This window comes from Silene latifolia, chromosome 6 (assembly GCF_048544455.1).
Source record: "Silene latifolia isolate original U9 population chromosome 6, ASM4854445v1, whole genome shotgun sequence".
Classification (NCBI taxonomy): Eukaryota; Viridiplantae; Streptophyta; class Magnoliopsida; order Caryophyllales; family Caryophyllaceae; genus Silene; species Silene latifolia.
Window position 1 is genome coordinate 47,998,716 of NC_133531.1, and position 21,285 is coordinate 48,020,000.

At 35.6% G+C, this 21,285-nt stretch overlaps 1 protein-coding gene across 6 annotated transcripts; it reads left to right on the forward strand.

Moving 5' to 3' along the window:
- The first annotated feature begins 346 nt into the window (after positions 1–346).
- LOC141586789 (putative ion channel POLLUX-like 2) lies at positions 347–20,617 on the forward strand. Of its 6 annotated transcripts, none has more exons than XM_074408131.1 (25): positions 437–755; positions 3,907–3,992; positions 4,627–4,679; positions 5,007–5,139; positions 7,413–7,699; positions 8,423–8,494; positions 9,043–9,118; positions 9,231–9,329; positions 9,462–9,616; positions 9,709–9,813; positions 11,354–11,440; positions 13,659–13,743; positions 13,876–14,023; positions 14,692–14,768; positions 14,905–14,985; positions 16,911–17,105; positions 17,198–17,311; positions 17,872–17,958; positions 18,040–18,166; positions 18,238–18,314; positions 18,522–18,569; positions 18,660–18,729; positions 18,812–18,885; positions 19,969–20,079; positions 20,287–20,617. In XM_074408131.1, exons 2-25 carry the CDS (start codon positions 3,990–3,992, stop codon positions 20,386–20,388), a joined length of 2,466 nt encoding a protein of 821 aa, XP_074264232.1. In that variant the 5' UTR covers positions 437–755; positions 3,907–3,989; the 3' UTR covers positions 20,389–20,617. The 6 variants fall into 6 exon arrangements, 5 of the variants coding, with proteins under 5 accessions (XP_074264230.1, XP_074264233.1, XP_074264232.1 ...); XM_074408133.1 differs by having other exon boundaries at positions 519–755; positions 5,024–5,139; XM_074408129.1 differs by lacking the exon at positions 3,907–3,992 and having other exon boundaries at positions 347–755; positions 5,024–5,139.
- Positions 20,618–21,285: the final 668 nt, after the last annotated feature.

Genomic DNA, 21,285 nt, shown 5'->3' on the forward strand with positions numbered 1-21,285 from the left:
TCACGGGCTGGAGATGCCGTGAACAACTCAGTAAAATAGTCCGTCGCCACTCGTGAGACCCCCTCATCTCCACTCCTCACAATCCCCCCCATCATCCACCAGCTTGCTAAAATTGTTCTTCCTGACGGCACAAATCAGCCACCCCCCTAACCAGCTTACACCTCTTCCTTACCTCCTTAATAGTTCGACCGCCTCCATTCAACTTCTCAATTTGACGCCGCTTCGTAGCAATAGATTTCACAATTTTACCAATACTCACCCGTTTCCAAGCTTGGAGCTCCGCTGCACTCTCGTCCAAACGTGGTCGATATTTTACAATTGGGTTTCTTAGCTGTATATTGTTTTTATTTCATTTCGTGTAATTAAGTTCAATTATTCGTCCTTGTTGGACACGAACTGAAATAGAAATAAATAAATAAAATAAAAAGGTCTATAAATTCTGGTGCGCACACATTTACAAGTACCGTCACAGTCTCATAAGTCATAACTATCACCTAATCACCTTCCTTATCAATTTCACGGATCATATATTTCTATAGGATATTTCATATTCATACGCAGCAGCAATTCAGTAGTTGTATTGAATGATTGCAAATTACTTTTGACAGAACTTCAATGTCTCAATCTCCGCCGTTTTCATTGCCGGCGACGCCTGTTTTTACCGCGTCACAACGGTCACAATTACACCGTCTCACCTTATTCACTTCCCGGACCTCTATCGCAGTTACCCTTCATTCTCGGCGACTCTCTTTCAGGTTCAGTTCCTTTCTTTGCCTTATTCAATGATTTTCCTGCTTAATTGAATACTCCATCGCTGATTTTGCTGATACACAGACGGTCATATTCAATTGATGTTATTTATTTACTCTTTTATTATTTATTACAGTATTTTAATCCAAGTTAAACAAATGATTGAGCTACAGCGGATATTCCATTGACTTGCTACATTATCACTATGCTTTTGCTATCTTAATAATATAATATGTGCACTCTGTTTCTTTTAACACAAATTCTTGTTTGTGACGGCACATATCCGTCACTCTTGAGTGACGGATACCATTTTACCTCACAAAGTACCCACTTTTTCTCTCTCTGCAACACTGTTCATGTGGTCCCCTTTCTCCACTAACCCATTTTGTTAGAGTTAAGTAAACTCCAAGGACCCAAATTATACAACTATAGAGTTATAAGGACCTCAAATTTCCAAGACTAGCTTTAAGGACCTCTGATTGTATTCCGTTTACTTCACATCCACTGATCCACTATTCCGTTAAACACAACTTTTCATCCTAATTGCTAAAGTATTTTGTTTGCATGCTACACTATTTTACTACTTATTGTTCATAGAAAATACGGAGTATATAATATAGCACAAAATCTCATCGAAGGATAATATAGATTACAAAGTAGTTTATAATCATTTCTTTCTGATAGGCGGAGGGTGGAAATTTGAATTACTCGTATTTAGTTAATATAATCGCATTTTTTTGTATTTTTTTAACGTTTCCATTGAATTTTCCGCGCTAAGTTCAAAAGCTATGTAACCCGAGCATGTAATAATATCATTTGTTGCTAATACTTTTCTATGTATGATAGTCCAATTGTATAACATTTTATTAAGTAATTAACTTTTTATTTAAAAGAATTTATTCAATTATTTGTTTTACATAATATTTGTATTCTTTTATAACGGCAAAACGAATTTTGTTGATTCTATTTTCGATATTGTTTTTTCATAAATCGCATTGAATATATATAAAAATTTTTAACAAGCACACGTTTGGCAAAGAGGTCGATCAACATTTATTGAATTTGACGAGATCGTTGGATTTTTTTGTAAAATTTTACTTTTTAGTGACATGAGATGAGATGAGATGGATACCATTCCATTTTCAAAATGCTTTGCTTTTGTTGAGTGTATACATTCGTTTACCTGAAATAGTCAAACGGGTAATCGATTAATTTTTTTGGGTCCATTAATCATAATATTGAAAGTCATTCATGCATCTCAAATCTTATCTTTTACATGTTAGACATTTTTTTAAACCTTAAATTTGAGACGAATACACCAATCTTATATGATAATTTAAGATTTAAAAGTAGATGCGAGTAACATTTTTAAAATGTAAAAAATTAAAAAAAATGTCTAACATGTAAAAAATTAAAAAAAATGTCTAACATGTAAAAGTGGGATAAGATTTGACCCATGTTAATATTAAACCGTATACATCCGTCTTATACAATAGGAAATTGGCACTTTTAAATTGATTTCTTTCATTTTATATTATGATTATCATATGTTCTTCTTATTTATTTGGGGTCATTTTTTGATTAATCAGATTTTGAGTTGGGTTGAGTCAATTCGGGGGTCATTTTCGGGTTTGTTATTATCAAGTAATTTCGGGTAATAGAATGTATACAACAATAAACATCCAAGTTAGGGTTCATTAAATTATTTTGAGTAATGGAATGTGTGGAAGTTATCATAGTGGAGTTCGTTAAGTAAAGTAGTAATACAAAGTAAATGATTTTACCATAAAAATCGTGAACTATGTTCAAATGCAATTTGTTTTTTTTTATTTAAATATCGACCTTACTTTGCCATTTGCAGATTTGATTATATGAATTTTTATATATATTCAATGCAGTTTATGAAAAAACAATATCGGATATATAGAATCAACAAAATTCGTTTTGCCGTTATTCGTACTTGTCATCTTATACAAATATTATGTAAAACAAATATATTGAATACCCTTAATTCTTTTAAATAAAAAGTTAATTACTTAATAAAATGTTATACAACTTATGTAAGACTATCATACATAGAAAAGTATTAGCAACAAATGATATTATTACATGCTCGGAAGCAACGACATAGCTAGGAAAATTGAACTTAGCGCATACGAAAAATTCAATGGAAACAAACATTATCATTAACTAAATAGAGTAATTCAAATTTCCACCCTCCGCAAGAAAGAAATGATTATAAACTTTTATATTATAAGTATTTTCTATGAACAATGTTAAAATAGTGTAGCATGCAAACAAAATACTTTAGCAATTAGGATGAAAAGTTGTGTTTAACGGAATAGTGGATCAGTGGATGTGAAGTAAACGGAATACAATCAGAGGTCCTTAAAGCTAGTCTTGGAAATTTGAGGTCCTTATAACTCTATAGTTGTATAATTTGGGTCCTTGGAGTTTACTTAACTCCATTTTGTTACCATTTTAACTCACAAAATATCCGCCACAAATGGTAACCCGTCACAAGGGAGACCAATTGTTCTTTTAAATGCTTTTATTCTTTTTCTTTTTTCTTTTATACCAGAATTTTTAACAAGCACACGTTAGAGAGAGAATTGAATTTGACGAGATCGTGGATTTGATTTTATTTAGTGACATGAGATGAGATGAGATGGATACCTCACTTTTCATGCTTTGCTTTTGTTGAGTGCGTTTACCTGAAATAGTCAAACGGGTAATCTTTTTTTTTTGGGTCCATTACATTGAGTCATTCATGCATCTAATTCTAAGGATAACCAATTTCGGTAAAGTCTTCCTTGTGACGGGTCAAATATCACTTATAGGTAGATAAGACAAAATTAGAGTGCCTATGAAGTCACAAATGATTTGTCTTTACCTAATCCATGTTTTTTTATTTGACCCGTCACGGATACTGTCGGTCACAAATGAGAATTTGTGAACCAAATTATGAACATGAACAGTGACCCAACAACGATTTTTATTTTATTTAATATTTTTAGTTTACAAATTTTCTTATCTATTTTGCGTCAATCACCTCAAAATTTAGTCCCGCCACTTTCACTACAATGTTTCCCTTTGTCTCGGACCTTACAACATTATCATTCAAGTGCAAGGTTTGATGTAAGCTAAATGTTATAGGTAGCAAATACGAGATTCTCTAGTGAAGGATTAATAAGTAGCAACAATAACGACATTATCTAAGGCCGCGAAGGCTCCCACCAATGGTGAGTAAGGCTCTATTCTTTTCAGCTTAATTTCAGCTCTCATTCACCTCAGCTTATTTCAGCTCTATTCATCTCACTAACTTCTATCCAGTTCAACTCCATTCAGTCCGCTTCAGTTCAATTCAGTTCCATTCAGCTCAAAAGAATAAGGCCTAAGGGGGTTAAATGCGTGGAGCCTTATCATGGTTTAAGAGCACATAGACTGTTTCCTAGTGACTCATAATGATGATTGTATTCAAGAACAACTAAAATGACGATGAGTCTTGTATCGATCTCCACATATTGTTTACTTGAAATGCTTTTGTGCGATTTTTTACAAAAAAGGAATTGAGGTGATCTTATGAAGTTAATGTAACTTGGTTCATAAAAAAGCTCTTCTACTAGTTTTTCATGACAATTTTAAATCCATCTTTGACTCATTCCATTACCTTAAACCAGTCACTCTTCAAGATTTCCGGTATGCATAAATCTTTCTATATAATGTGACTAGCTTGAGAGACATAAGTTTCTATCTAATTCTCATTCTCAAGTCCTATACAAGATGGTTAGCCTGGAAAAGTTTCTATCTAATTCTCATTCTCAAGTCCTTTCGTGTATTTGTGGTTTGATATTTAAACTTGATGATGTGTTTCAGGAATACATTGTGTACTCGGAGCATATGGATGGATATTTCATCTTTAGTTCCAAGTAAGCAATGTATAATGGAGTTGAGTTTCAATTATGTGCTGAGTTTTGTTACTCGTCGATAAATGCTTAGTCTACCAAAATGTTACTTGAGTTAACGCTGTTTTTAAGCATCTGGTATTCTTAAGTCATATTTTAATAGGAATTAGAATTGCACAAAAATTGCCACTTACCGGGGGGGTTCTACTTCCCATGAATTACAGTTCGTGTGATTTTGGGTGGTCAACTCACTAAGATTTAACCAAACATCAATTTCTTGTTTCAAGTTTTAATCTAAGTATTAGAATGTTGATAGCTTTAAAATGTTATACGTTCTTCTCTATGTGATAGGCCATATCTTTTCCTAGGAAAGTGGGTAAACAGTTCTACAAGAAAAGCTACGGAGAAGATAGACTGTTGTTCGGACTTTGTCAAGGAGGGGAAAAGCTCAGGCTTAAGATTGGAACATAAAGATAATCTCAAGGTAAAGGGAGACTAGTAATTCAATCTTTGAGTTTATGTCATTGTGGGGGGTTTCCAGTTTTCCACTGTCTTATTTTTCCATTATCTCCCTTATTTTGTTTTGTTGTACTCCGCTTTGCAACTACTTTTATTCTTCTATAAAAACTCAGACCTGGAATTCATTTGGGACAAAGGTTTGGTTGCTGTTGTATTAAGCCAAACTCCAAAATATTTAGTTATGCCACGTGCTAGCCAACTATATTTCGTCTAAATTTTCGCTGCTTGTGAGATGCTTTTGTTGGAGTTTTGGGAACACTTCAGTTTGATTGAATGATGTTCAACATACTCGAGATCGCGGTAAGGCCTTATGGTGAAACTAACATTTGCTAGATTTTAAATATAAAAAGTTGATTAGCCCTAGCCCCTATGTGCAAAACAGTTTTAGTTCTATAAAAAGTTAAAAACCACTGCAACTGCCATAATTTGGATAACATCCTTGACAACCAACCGTACCCCACATTGTCCACTTCCTAAGATGTGCGTAAAGTAAGGAACTTGTTCAGTTAGTGGACATAAGATGCATAGCTTCAACTTAGCACAATCAACTAGAACAACCCATGAGCACTTGGTTGAGGTCACATGGGGATAACTAGCTTAATTAGAGATCTCAAGATCAGTTTGTGGAAATCGTTTAAAATTTAAGGGAAAATTTTCATTTTATTCCCGAGGTTTGATTGTTTGAAACTTTGTGAATGGTTCCCCTGCTTTTAACTTTTTTCTCATGATACCCCTGCTTTTAGCTCTCTGTTATCCTTGATGTTTGGTTTTCCTGGCAATGTCCTTTTGTCATATTTTCATCGCAAGTCTCTCTCTCTCTCTCTCTCTCTCTCTCTCTCTCTCTCTCTCTCTCTCTCTCTCTCTCTCTCTCTAGTTGCTTTATTTATCCTCAAGGGGTAAAAATAAATCTAATTCTTACAAAAGACAATCGCCTAATCAACCAGTTAGATTGTCAACGATCTCATCAACCTGTTATCCTACAGATAACCAGTCAGTCCTAAACTAACTATACACTTAATCTATCTAATGATCCAATGTACTGGCTGTACTTGATCATTGAAACATAAAAACATTCCTCTCCTTCCAAATCATATAGATATTGACGATAAAGCTACAGCGAGACCATTGAGACTTCCAATGCCTACTAATGACGTGTTCGAAACCATTTTAACTCATGCTTCAAAGTACCCGTGTGTGCGTGTGCTTCAACCCACTTTTACCGGGATCTCGGGAAGATATCATATGAATATATGATCTATATGTATAAGTGTTTGGAGTGGATGCTATGTTACCCCGACACTTCACTTAACTGCCGTGTCGCGTGTCAGACACGTGTCGGTGTCCGACACGACACGACACTTCGACACTTCAATTTAGACCACAAAATAGGAAAATTCACCCAAAATAGCCATGTCCGACACTCCGACACGTGTCAGACACGACACCGTGTCGGAGTAACACAGAGTGGATGTCAGCGTGTTACTAGCTTTGCCTCTTAAAATTGGTACATATGATTTGGTCTACAAGATTAGTTTGTAATTCTATATTTAGGGTATTACTCAACTGTGACATCCTGAGGAGAATGTTGTTTCTACTGTGACATTTGATAGATGAGAAAGCACCTAAAATTAGCATTTCTGGTCTTCAAGCAGTGGTATAATGTGCAAAACGGGAAGCCATAAGGATTCATGTGCACAAACATAAGTATTTTTTTTCAAACTGAAGCAAAATAATTCTCCTAACTAATTTTTCCCAAAGCACCCGACACTTATCATCGACTCGCTAGCATTATTTAACAGACATAACTAAAAAAAGGCATCATGGGCAGTAAACTCAAACCTCGAGGTACCATAGGAAGAGAGTTAAAAAAGAAGGGTACCATTGGCTAAATGTCAAACCGCAAGGGTTACTTAAAAATAATAAGGAAAGCTTTGCCACCCTATGTTGTCCTACCATCCAACCTCAAATCCTGAAAAAAAAAAGAAAAAACTCCAGAGGAAAGGGAGAAAATGCAACATTACACCAGGACTGTCTACAATAGACATCATATTGTTACACTTTGCTCTATTCTATTTTTTTATTTCATTTTTTTCCCTTTTTTATAACAATGTTCACTTCTTAAATCTTCCCAAAATAGGAGAGAGTCAGTCTGTACAATGAACTTTGCCGCCATCTTAAAATTTTGTTGTTATTGATTATGTCGGTATGATTTTTTTTGACTTGTTCTCTCTTGTGCAGGGTCAGCGAGCAACTATGACTCCCTCGTCACTGACATCGTTTATTTTCCTTCGACTGACTGATATAACTATGGCCGGTTCATTATTGAAAATTTTCTGTCATATGCAAGCCTTTTCAACTCACGCTTTTGAGTCCACAAACCTTTCGTTTGCTTCTTTGTCTGGTTCTCTTAATAAGCCTACGCCTCTAAAACTGGATGTTACTTTACCCTCTATTCGGGATGTCCAGTGGGGTCTTTCGCGGACGATTTATCTGTTCAACATGCAAGTAGAAAGCAATGTTGGAACGTAAGTGAAAGATATAATGCTTGTTTATTGCTAGGATGGTTTCATGGCCAATGTCTTGCTTCTTATAGATCTTGTAAATTTATGTTCCTCTGGTTACCTGTGCTATGCTGGATCATTTCGGATTTGCCTCTTTGTAAACTCTTGGTTCCAGTCCCTTTGTATGCCTTAGCAGGAGATGTACCTTTGTTGTTACTAGTGAGGCATCAAGTTTGTGCGTTATGTTGTGATTTAATCCTATTGATATCACATACAACCGTTCACCTGGCTGTTTCTTTTTAGATACACAAGTTCCGTATTTGACTATGTATTAGAGGCCTAACTACAATCCAGATATGACACCTTATCCTGCTATGCTATGTTCTATTTGTATCAGTGTGTGCATTTCAAACATGGTTTCACATAAAATGTCACCTGGGCTTATTTAATTAAATTTAACTCAGATACCATGCTACCTGTGCGTGATTGGGTTCTAAGTTTTCCAAACTGTTTGCATTGGGAAGCTGTCAAAGCAACACGTGTGTAGTTTTCACATGCAATAGCCGTTTGTGAAAATTAGTAACTGAATTAGAAAATAAGGGGTGGTTCCTCAAATTTTGAACCTCTTGATTTCAAATAAGGAGATTACGGTGTACGAGTTGCTGTTCTTCTTTAGTTTTTTGATGATTTTTTCACTAGCAGATAATTCTGTCATTATAGCTATCATTTTAATTGGTTGATGTGCAGGCTTTTGCTGGTACTCCTTGTTGCATGCTTCTCGTTTGTTCTAATTGGTGGCTTTATTTTCTTTAAGTTCAGGTACCTCATAATATCCATTTTTTTTTATTCTGGAACCACTATTATTACTTGGGGTGTCTAAATTGCTTATTACCATGCTCTTGCATTTTACTTTTATTGTTGCTTATCATTTATAAATATGTTGAGGTTGATTTTAGATTGGTGTCTTTCACTTTTCACTTTTCGCTTTTTTTTTTTTTTTTTTTTTTTTTTTTTTTTTTTGCTCTTCATGCATATTTTCCCCTATACCTTTTCTTTATCAACTATTTCTGAAGGTTTTCTCATACATTTCCTGTACGCTATTTCACACTCATTTTCAATTGAGTTTTAGACTCACTATTCTTCGGTTTTGGAAACTGGAATATGATAAAATAACGAAAATTGGCTTGCTAAACTATTTGCGCTTTTTACATTGTGAAGTAGCAGTCTGATGGTGCAAATTTCATTGCATGTTCTGTAAACGTGACATATGCAACACTCATTGGCTCATTAGGTGTTTAAATTATAAAGAGCATCTGCTGTATTTCTTTTATTCTACATGTTTCATGTTCTCCTCTCTTAATACACAGGAGTAATTCACAGTCGTTAGAGGATTGCTTCTGGGAGGCCTGGGCTTGTCTCATTTCCTCATCAACCCATTTAAGAGTGTGAAAACTATGTTCTCTTGAATTTTATGGCAGTGTTTCTTGTGATACCAAATGATTCCTGCTTTGCTTTAGTAGTTAGTTCCTAATGTTCCCTTTTTGTAAGCCTACAGCTGAGATCACGTACTGAAAGAGTTGTTGGCTTTGTGCTTGCTATATGGGGCATTTTATTTTACTCTCGCTTATTGAGCACTATGACAGAACAGTTCAGAGTAAGTTCAGTGGCCATTAGTTCTCAGTTCTCACTCTTACAGGGTTCATATAATACTGCACAGTTAATCTGTGGAAATTGATGTCTTCGTTAATTTGTGGTCATAAAATGTTTGTCTATTGCATATCACCAGAATAATATGCAAAAGCTCAGGGAGGGTGCGCAAATGCAAGTCTTAGAGACTGATCATATAATCATCTGTGGTGTCAACAGTCATCTGTCTTTCATTCTAAAGCAGTTAAATAAGTACCATGAGTTTTCAATCCGCTTGGGCAAAGCTAATGATAGGTTATTTTGTTTGATTCTCTACTTACCTATGTTTCTCCTAATATCCACCACTTTCAGCACCAACTGAGTTTCTTTTTGCATGCTTTTTACAGGAGGCAGCGGATCCTCCTCCTTTCTGATCTACCAAGGAAGCAGATTGATAGGATTGCCGAAAATATTGCTAAAGATCTCAAACATATTCATATACTCACAAAAAGGTAGTGTTTCTAGTGACTGACTTGGCTATTTCTTTACAGTCATGATGATCTACTATTCCTACAGTGCTCTAGACATGTTCCTCTGCTATTAATGGATTGTCTTGATGCGGTGGATTCTCTGTTTGTGCTTGGGAGGGGTTGGCTGAAAGTACTCTCTTACCATCACGGTGACCGACTGAAAAATAGCAAAAATTTAGAAAAAAAACAAAGGAAACTTCTATAACGCTTTGCCCACTCCTTTTTTTTGTCAATGGTAGAGCAATGAAATGATTTAATTTCTATCCTAGACACCTGATCAGGAAACGATAAGCTCGAGTGGCCAAGGCCATTGTTGCTTGTAGGGAACAATGCCCATATGAGATAATGAGACACAGTTATTGGGACAATACAAAAGAAGAGGATGGTAGCAGGCTGCCGGTTAAATAATTGATAGAAGAGACGTGGAGAGTTGTTATTCAGGCTCAACATCAGTCCATGACTGGGGCGAACCACATATCTGTCCAGACCAGTCAGCTCGAAAATTTATGGACCGAAGACCGGAACAAAATCTATATGGTCAATGTTAGCTCTAGACCATCCATTTTACGGTATACTGGACCATAAAAGGCAAATCTTGGACTGGACCAGTCTTACATTGAATGAGACCCTAAGCTAATAAATATTAATCAAGTACACGATTATTAAAGTCAATGTTTTTGTAATGCAAAATGCAGTAATGCACCAGTGAACCATTTAATTTGAAGAATTAACCGAGAAACAAATGCACAATTTCTGTCTGACTGGGCCGGACCAATCAAAGTTCTAATATCTGGGGACTGAACATAGGACGAAATCTAGTTCGTCCATGGTTGTCCTGGACCATTCATTGTCACGGTCTGAGCCGAAATAGGCTCAGCTCTAATTGTGGCGTGAGGATAGGCAGGAAGATGGCTGGTCCTGTGGTGAAGGGGAAAAATGGTTGAAATAGTAGAGGAGAAGGATGACAGAGAATGATAGAAGCCTGTGATCAATTGAGAAGAGGAAAGAGCTAGTACTTAGTCTTCAATGAAAAAATCAACACCAGGCATAATCCTAGTTAAATTCAGTCATTTAAGAAGTTTTCATCCTTTTACCTCTTTTGTATTTGTTACTTGTTCATACATTAAATGTCACATAAGATGTTTAGTAAAAATCGGGTAAACTTATTGTTTATCTTCTAATTTCTAATGACTTAGTTGTAGTGGTCAAGACAATCATATGCATATGCTGTAGTGAATTTGACTTCATAGCTGATTGAACTAAAAGACACTGAAAACAAGAAGGAAACTGGGAAAAAAAAAAGGAAAAAAACATTCAGTTTTGTCATTTTTCCAAGCCAAAAGCTGTGATTTGCTGTTAGGGCAACTCTGTTTCTCAAAACATTGAATTAAAGATGACGAGATATTCATCAGTCTTTGCTTAATCATTTAGATCGTTTTATATGCCTATTCAATTCATTAAGATAAAACTAGATACATTACACCTTTTCAGAAACTTACTCTGTAAGTTAATCATGTAACAGCTGCAGCCTCAGCCAGACAAAATCATTTGAAAGAGCTGCGGCGAATAAGGCTCGTGCAGTAATTATATTACCAACAAAAGGAGATAGGTAAGATTCACATGGTTTGTAATTATTTTAAGGGTAAATTGATAATAACTTCATCATATATTGACGAATTCAAACTTTCTACCTGTTTTAATTTTGTTTTCAAAATTATTATGCTCTCAAATTATTTGGATTGCAGCATTTTGCTTTCTTTTTAAAATCTTTGGATGGCGAACAACTAACAAAGTGAAATGACTAGTACATCCTTCATTTATGAATTATAGTGACCACGTGAATGTATGACCCACTAATTTATCTACTTTAACCTTAATTTTAATCTGTGGGTCTTGCTTCAGACCACTGCTTTTGGTCTGAAATAAGACGTACAACATGTTATCATTTGACAGTAAAATGTTTGTATTTTTGTGATAACATGTTAGACACGGATACGAAGTATCGTATCCGATACGTATCGGAGTATCCGACACGTGATTTTGAATTTTAATAGATACGGGAATACGGTCAAAGGAGTATCTTGACTTTTTTTTAGACACGGATACGATACGTTTTATATATATATTTTTTATTATATTTGAGAAATAAATAAAAATATACTTTATAGTTTATACTGTATTTTTTTTTGTTTTAGTTCTCCTTCTCTCTCTCCTTTTCCACTCCTTTTCCACGCACACCGCTCTCCCTCACACAAAGATCAAGATCAATCTCTTTCTCACACCAAAGATCAAGATCAAGATAAGATCCTTTCCATACATAAATATTAAAATATTACAGTTAAGTCTTGTTTTTCCATCAAAATTAAGATCAAGATCAAGATGTTTCCATTGTCGTTGCCGTATCCGTATCGTGTCAGTAATTGGCGTATCCGATACGTATCCCGTATCGTATCCCGTATCGTATCGTATCGATACGGAATACGCCACCCAACAGACGTGTTCGAGTATCGTAGTAATTTTCCCACTATTTTTAGGGTAAAAAGTGACACCTTTAGTGATAACATTTTGAGATTCACTGCTTACATTTCCTTAAAAAATGGCAACATTTTGTCGGTCTTATTTCAGACGGGAAAAGTGCCCGTCTGAAATAAGATTTTGCGAATTTTAATACTCAACCCACTTGTACACTTGCCGATAGGGCTGGGCACCGGTCCAAAACCGGACCGGAATCGGAATCGGCAAAATTCACGGACCGGGACCGGACCGGATTACAAAAATTCCGGAAAAATTCCGGTCCAAGACCGGACCGGACCGGTTGGACCGGAATTACCCACTTTTTCAATTTTTTCAAATTTCGGTCCAAAAATTCCGGTCCATTGGACCGGAATAAAAATACAATTTTAAGAAAAAAATGAAAATAACCATAATTCCGGGCATTCCGGTCCAAACCGGTCCGGACCGGAAAATACCGGTCCCGGACCGGACCGGAAACCGGAATCTTGAAAAATGGTGGACCGGAGACCGTACCGGAATTTTTAATTCCGGTTCCGGTCCACTCGATTCCGGTCCGGACCGGTCCATTTTTCCGGTCCGGACCGGATTATGCCCACCCCTACTTGCCGACCTTTTAACTAGAAGTCTAGAATGCTGCATGTCCAAAGAATTGGAGGAAGTATCTTTTATAAGTTTTGTCGAAGCTTTGTTAGCTTAACTGAAATCTGGCCAATAAAACCCGAATATTAGGATAGGATAACTGATGCAATATCATCTCCTAGCAACCTCCCCCCTTGTCTGTATCATAATTCATAATAGTCTAGTTTAAACATATAGCCATATAGGGTATGTGACTAGTGAAAATGTATCATAAGTTCATCATGGAGAGCATCTGTGTAATACTATTGACAAGGCTCATAGGTCTGGTGTGATTTCCGGGGCTATCATTGACTTTGGTTGGGATGTTAAATTTGCTAGGGTTCTTTTCTATTCGAATACCATTATATGTTCTTAAGGTTTTTCTTCTAACTGAAAATGTCGTTTTTTAAAAATGCCTGAGATGCTATGAATGCCTATAATATATAGCTCAATGTTTTTATTTAGATCCGATATAGCATAGAACATTATTTTCTTTGGTTTCATTCCATTTATATTCTCATTATTCGTGTCAATCTCATTGTATTGAGAGTGAGTTTGGTGAAGGATATAAGAAAGGTTGTTAGAATATGAGAAAGATTGGGGAAATATGAGATGGGCAGTTTGGTCAATTCACTTATTTTGGCTAGATCATCTACACCAAAAACCTCCTAAAATATAACAGTTCTCCTAATCAGGTACGAAGTTGACACAGATGCATTTTTGTCGGCATTGGCCTTACAGCCACTTTCAGGGATAGCATCTGTGCCTGCCATTGTTGAGGTATCATTTTGGACAACTGATTGAGTACATAAAGTTTGGTACTGCAACTTTCATTACATGTTTTCTGGTCTGTAAAATAAGAGAGGCTTTGCAGTCATGCAATGATTATGTTCATAATATACCCGATTGCAGGTTGCCAACACCAGTACGTGTGAGTTGCTAAAGTCAATATCCGGACTCAAAATAGAGCCAGTAGAAAATGTCTCTTCCAAATTGTTTGTTCAATGCTCACGGCAGAAGGGGCTTCTCAAGATTTACCGACACTTGCTTAATTACAAAAGTATGTTCTATCCATCTAGGTTTACTCATGCTCACAAAAGAAAACAAACAAACAAAAAGATTCTTAGATTGAGTCTTTTGCAGTCTTATAGATTGTTAAAATTCGTAGATAATCATTGCATGTGCCACATTTAATTATATAGAGTGGCCTCTCTGTCTACAGAGTGACTAAAGCTTCATTTGGCCTTCACATTGGAATTTATCCTTGATCTCCACAGATGAGCCACGAGGATCCACGAGAACACTTTAAGCCAAACATTTTGAGTGCTACTTAACTGCTCTGGCCTTTTTCTTCGTGTGTCTGCAGTGTTTCCTATATTTGATTTGTCTTCCCTTAAAATACACCCAGATTCCAAAAATATTTTCATCTGGGGGTGACAGCCCATTACCAGCTATTAGTCTATTTGAAGCCAAATTGTAGTTTATTGTCTTTTCCCTGTCATTGTTACTCAGAAGTCAGAAGTCAGAAGTCCTGTGACACTGTCCAATCAACCCCATTATCCCCATAATTGGAACCTTTGAGGTATTGGGCTCTATTGTCTACTGCTGCTGTTATTGTGAACTGGAAGGGCTAATATGAGGCATTGTTAATTTTAAAGTTGTCAGTGAGTATCCGAAAGAATTTTTTTTAAGACGTATTCTGCACCTAACTTTTCTTGTTCATTGCAGAAAATGTATTTAATCTTGGGAATTTCCCAAACCTGTCCGGCCTAAAGTACTCACAATTGAGGCGTGAGTTTCAAGAGGTAAAACATATTCTGAATGTGACTGTTTATGTTAGGGTACACTTAAAACTTTAACTTCTTCTGTAGCCTCCTTACAATTAACTCAGTCCAAAAATTTCTTTCAGCTTTATTTTTTTCATTATCTGTCTTTTATCAGGTGGTCGTTTGTGGTCTCACTAGAAAAGGGAAAGTAATCTTCCATCCAAATGATGAGGAGATTTTGAAGGAAACTGATGAAGTAAGTAACTTTTGTGATTCATATGTACTTCTCCGTAGTTTAGAGTCTTTATAAGCCACTGCAAATCTATCGTAGACAAGATTTGGAGCAAAAACAAGGTACTAATATTTTGAGTGTGGGGGGCTGACAAGGTAAGCGCAAGTAGAAATTCTGGAGAACATCTAAAATATTGTCGTTCTAATTAGTCGCTAGTTATGCTCATTTAAAGCCACTGTCTAGAGTCTAGACCTAGTATTTTACCCTAGGGCATTTGTGTTGCTTAGAGCATGATTTTGATCGCCAAGTATTGGAGAATTAGGGATTAAGAAATGGTTAACTCATAGACAGTTCAAAACAGCACAAGCCTATTGTCTTATCTGTGATGTTTTAATTAAGGAAAAGCAGGTCCTAGACATTGTTTCAGTGGCCTTGGATATGATCACTGATACTTGAGGAAGTTGAAAGTGAGTGGGGGAGTTTTAACAGCATAACCCCGGTGCCTCAAGTGATGTAGCAAATGGTGAGGTAAGAGGGATGATGTACGCAGCTAGGGGTGAGCAAAATATATGATACAGTTTTATAAAACGATATGCGATTAAAATTATACTAATTTCCGTGCGGATTTGCGTATATACAATACGAATGTTGGAAAACCGTTTCGGCAATTTGAAAACAAGTATATGGTTTGTGATATGGCTGTTAAAAGAAAAATATATAAAAATCTAACTAAATTGGGCATTTTTTCCTAGCTGCACATACTAACTAATCAATATGAAGTGGTATTACTCACCCATAACAATCTAACTACACTTCCATATTGACCTGCCAAACGGGTTGGGCGGGTTGGGTCATAATACGGGTCGGGTTAAGGTCAAATGCATGTAAAAAATAGTTTCTAACGCCTTTTTTTACGATTTTTTTAATCAAAAACATATTTAAAATTAATATTTTAATCATATTCAATGTTTACATTTATTATATTGACATAATCATAAAAATAAGTTTGTTTAATAATGGTTTTATTATTAGATGTTGTAAAAGTTGTATAAAATTGATTTTTTAATGAGGTTTGTAAATTTAAGTACTAAAATTAATAATTTTTTAACTATTATTTCAAATATAATATATAATTATTAATATTTTAATAAAATTCTTGATTTACCTTTGACTCAACGGGTCGATCCATTAGGGTTGGGTTTCGACCCTAAAATAACGGATCATTTTGGATTCGGGTTGCCGGGTCCGGGTCGAAATTGCCAAGTCTTGATCCTGGAAAAACGGGTCAGGTCGGGTCGGGTCAGAATTTGACAGGTGTACTTCCATATCAATAACTAATATTGAAATATTTGGCAACAGCCTTTTTGTGTTGTTTACACAAGGGTAAGGTTGCGTAAATTCGACCACCCTTGAGGCATTTGGGGTAATGTTTGAGAAAAAAATTATATTGTTAAATACACCTGCATTATCCATTTCCAGTAATTGTTCCTTCAATTAACTCGACTATTAATGTGATTCAAATTCACCAAAGTCATCTGAACTGCGAAAATTGTTTGTCGTTATGTTTTTAGTTCATCCAAATGTATATCTACAATTTACGTTGATATTTCACTTCCTGCCTGGATGCATAGTTTTAGTGTAATTTGAATTATGACTTTTGTAAAATTTGGACACTACAGTTTCATTAATCTTTGGTTCTGGATTATGATGGAATAAAGCAAAATGACTCATTAAAATGGTTGCGCTTCTTCCTCTTGTAAAATACCAGTCCCTCGATGCAATTCTTGACGCAATTTTCATTTTGGGTCATTTGGAAACAGTCTCTTTGTACTAACACAGTTTGCGGAAGCCATTGAGGCACTGGGGTAATGTTGTTGCATTGGGCATCTCAAAATGACCTCTTTTGTGACATAGCATAACAAAGGTAAACTTTGTACATTGTGCTGAAGGTTTTATTCATTGGTCCTCTATATGGGAGAATGAAACCAGAACTTCCCTACTCAAATGAAGCTGATCTAGTGACAAAGGAGGGCCAAGATCAAGGAGACTCAAGATTAAAAGATGATCCTGAAAAAGACAAGGTTGCGATAGAGAAAATGCGTGTAAAAAATACTCAGAAACGTCCACAGGGACAACGTTCAAAGGTATGTTATATCTAAGACTTGCTTAGATACTATACATATTATATAGGAAAACAGCAATGTAAGAATAAATGTTGGTTTATTAACCTTTGCAGACATCAGAGTGGACTCTGGGCCCAAAGGAGAATGTACTGATGCTAGGTTGGCGACCTAATGTCGTAGAAATGATTAAAGAATATGACTCTTATCTGGGACCTGGAAGTACAGTGGTAAGCTAGATCCATGCCACAGTGTGTCATGTGTGTCATGTCCTGCACTTTCTATTTTTGGCTTCTCCGTAAAATTGTCATTTTATGCAACATCCCGACATATGTTTTACCTTTGGTATTGACCTATATATCCCAGTCACATTAACGGATTTCTTCCAAGAAATTACACGGCTTTCAGCATTGATGACATTTGGGACAAAGGACTGAAGAGCATCCGTGTTGAGAAGTGTAAATCAAATATGTTTAGTTATTGTCTTACAAAAAGGATGTTACGTGGTTTTGGTTACTCCTTGTAGGCATGATAGTCCGGCACAAAAGTGAGATTGGCGGCAACTTATATGTGAGTGTATGAAATTTTGGACTTGTTTAGTGGATTAAATGACTGTGTGACTAAAACCCACTTTAGAGTTATTTATTAGCCATTTACTGGTAAGGACACAGGAGCGTGTATAGTTAGTAAGTGTAATGATGCAAAATTACAATTTAGAAGACCTTAGATGTGGAGCTGGACACCAAGAGACCCAGCGGGCAGCGCCTGAAATGTCCTCGCTCTATTACAGGAAATATTATCTGATGTACCTGTAGAAGAGAGGAAAAACACCCTTGCTGGTCTTGGGCAATTCCAGCACATACGAGTCTCACATATGGTACGTCTTTAGCCCTTAAAATAGTCTCTGCCATTTAAACTTTTCCTACATTGACCTGCTTGAACTTCTTTGTCATTTTAGGTAGGAAACCCTATGGACTATGATAGCTTGAAGGAAGCCATACTGAGAAGCCACACTTCCAAGGAGAAGGATGAAGATATCCCATTCTCAGTTGTAGTCATATCTGATAGAGAGTTGATACTTGGAGGTATGCATTCAGTATCAAGGATAAGAAGTTTGCTGACTATGTGAGCATTTCGTTTATTATGTTTGCTTTAGATGCATCCAGGGCAGACAAGCACTCTGTTTTTTCTCTTCTTTTGGTGGAAACTATTTGCAGCAAATTTGGCGTGAAGGTATCTACCTTCTTCTCCTCTGTGCTTCTCCACTCTCGAATCACTCGATATATTATCTCAAACAACCATTCGTTATATCTGTTAATTTTTGTTGATATTGAGGACACAAAAGTCCTCATAATGGAGCTGCCCTTATAGATCAATATTTTAGAAACTTTTATTACTGAGCGGCACCTTATTTGGTTTTTCTCTGTGGGTTGCTTATAGGTACAAAATCTTGTAGCTGAAGTTGTCGACTCAAAACTTGGAAAACAAGTAATCCTTCATATGCAAAAGCCTTGACTCTAAAGTTCTTACACTTGATTTTGCATTTTCGAGTTTGCTTACTCTTTTAAGCATCCCCAGATTACAAAACTAAAGCCGTCACTCACTTACATTGCTGCTGAAGAAATAATGACTTTGGTTACTGCTCACGGTGTGCACTCTGTCCTAAAATTGCTTGTTTTCTTAGACCTACAGCATATATTTATCCAAAAGAGAACGTTTTGTGCTTTCAGTTGCAGAGAACAGTAAATTGAATGAAGTATGGAAAGATATTTTGAATGCTGAGGGTGATGAAATATACATAAAGGTAATCTTGGTCGAAAAAGATTATTCTGATATCTCTGATCATATTGGCTGCTTAATATTTCTTTGGTGGTTTTATTTTACAGCCATATCAATCAAGGCTAAATTATTTCCATTTTAAATGGATCCACAGATCCATTGACTAAAGGCTTTGGAGTATATATGATGAAATAAAGCAAAATGACCCGGTGAATGGCCTTCACCTCTTATATTGCGAAAGAAAAATTGTCCGACGCCATTCTCGTACAGTTCTTTAGAAATAGCCTTTTGATCACTTCATAGGGAGAAGGTTGTCTAGAATAAATTACCTTTTAGTATCATACTCCACTATTTAGTCGATAATTAATATGAAGTCTTAAGGACTACAGAGAGTAGAGCCAAAAAAAAGAGGAACAGAGCAGAGCATCGAAAAGGTCAAAAGGATAATAAACAGCTCTAAAGCAAACAATTAATGTTCGCCTCTCTATGCTCTTGACTTCTTGTCAATTTGCAGGTTTCTCCCCATCGTCATTGAACGTCTTCCAAAACTTCCAAAACTCGCGTACTTGAGAAATTTTTAGAGGGTTTTGTATGATAAAAGTGAATAGCATTTCCCATGGACAATTGTCACCATTCTTTATCCCGGCCAATGCAATTTATAGGCAGAATCAATAATTCACTCACAAACGACTCTCTTAACTGAGATTTCTCCAATACAAATGAGAACCCATGAGCTCAGCTTTATTAGTCTTAATTCTTAAATGTCCAAACTCAGAAAATTAGCTCAATACCAGTCTACGGCTTGTTGAGGCACTACTGTAATGTTGTTTCTGATGTACCTCGTTTGCTTTTCTACATATATTACTATGATTTCTAAGCTTTTGGCAGTTATTATGAAGCATTTAGTTTTAAGTTAATTTTCTTTGGCTCATCAAGTGCTCCTCTCTTTGCCGATAGATCCCTTTTTTCAGCTATCACTGCTGTTGGCCTTTCGTATACAGTATAGGTGTTGGTGGAATATATGTTTCATAGTATTTAATTTTACTGTAGCTAAAAGCATTTTATTAAAAAAGAAAAAAAAAATGATATCCTGACATCTCCATTGCAGGATATTGGCCTGTATGTGAAAGAGGGGGAAACCCCTTCGTTTAATGAGTTATCTGAGAGAGCATGTTTAAGGAGAGAAGTTGCAATTGGTTATGTGAAGAACAACAGACAGGTATGTAGTATTTACTTCTACCAAAATTCTGGTTAAGAGATGCTTTTGCGCATATGAGACCAACACATTTACCTTGTATTAAATGAGGAATACATAAGGATTTGGTTAGATCTCAGCTGTGAGGCTGTCTTCTATGAGACTTTCTGCATCCTTCTTGATGAAACCTTAAACTTCGCGACATTTAACTGTGTTTTCTTAACTCTTCAGGTCATAAATCCGAATCGCAAAACAGAGCCTCTTACTCTTAGTATGGCAGATTCCCTAATTGTGATATCTGAGTTTGAAGGAGAACAACCCATCATTGAGTAAAGCTCTTCGGCTGTCATTCTGTTTTTCTCTATTGACTTTAGGCATGGAGACACAGATGGAGACTTGAGCATGCTTTCCGAAGTACACACGAGAAACCCGGGCAGAAGCTAGTATTACAATTGACGTATATAGTTACAAAAATGTTGATTCTTTGAACCACTGGCAAACCTTGTCCAAGATTGTCTCACTAATTTCAATTTATGAAAAACCTATTTCTGATTTTTCGAAAGCTCATTCTTCTGCACATTAATCTAAAAACCTTGACATCGACCATGGCTATATTGTCCTCGAGTGGTAAACTAGCCCCCTTAGTATAATCGTGAGATTTAACCTCTAAGTTTAAATTGAAGTGATTAGGCTTAACTTTTGTAAAATGTGAAATTAAGTCCCTATCAAAATCTCACGAGGAATTCATTTTCTCTCACCATAAAAACCTAAATGTTTAATTTAAAAAAAAGATCGAATTTTTTAAATGTACACAAAAAAACTGTTATTAAATTATGGAGAAAATAATTTTTTTATTTTATTTTATGTTTTGAGAAAATCGTTATTTTTACTAAAACATTTCTCTATTACTTAAGAAAAACTCTAGGTAATCAAAATTAGACACATATATCTATAGTGTTTCAACTTTTTTTTTTTTTAAAAAAAAGAAATTATATATATTTTTTAAAGAACCAACAAATTTAGGAAAAATGTTCAGCTCTTTTATAAAATTTAAATATTTTGATATTTATAAAATAATTTAAGGTTTTTCTACTAGTAATCTCATATTTTTTTCAAATTTTATATGATAACCCTACTTTTCAGAGAACACACATGGTAACATCAACTCTATTAATACGTATTTCTTGACCCTTAACTTTTTTTTTTTTCCGTCAATTTTGTCCGTCAGGC

Excerpts from the sequence above, each read along its gene's own strand:
- LOC141586789 (XM_074408129.1), top strand. The coding sequence starts at position 616 with ATGTCTCAATCTCCGCCGTTTTCATTGCCGGCGACGCCTGTTTTTACC. Across the intron at positions 8,495-9,042 it reads TTTATTTTCTTTAAGTTCAG|GAGTAATTCACAGTCGTTAG; the intron begins GTACCTCATAAT and ends CTTAATACACAG. Across the intron at positions 9,617-9,708 it reads TTGGGCAAAGCTAATGATAG|GAGGCAGCGGATCCTCCTCC; the intron begins GTTATTTTGTTT and ends TGCTTTTTACAG.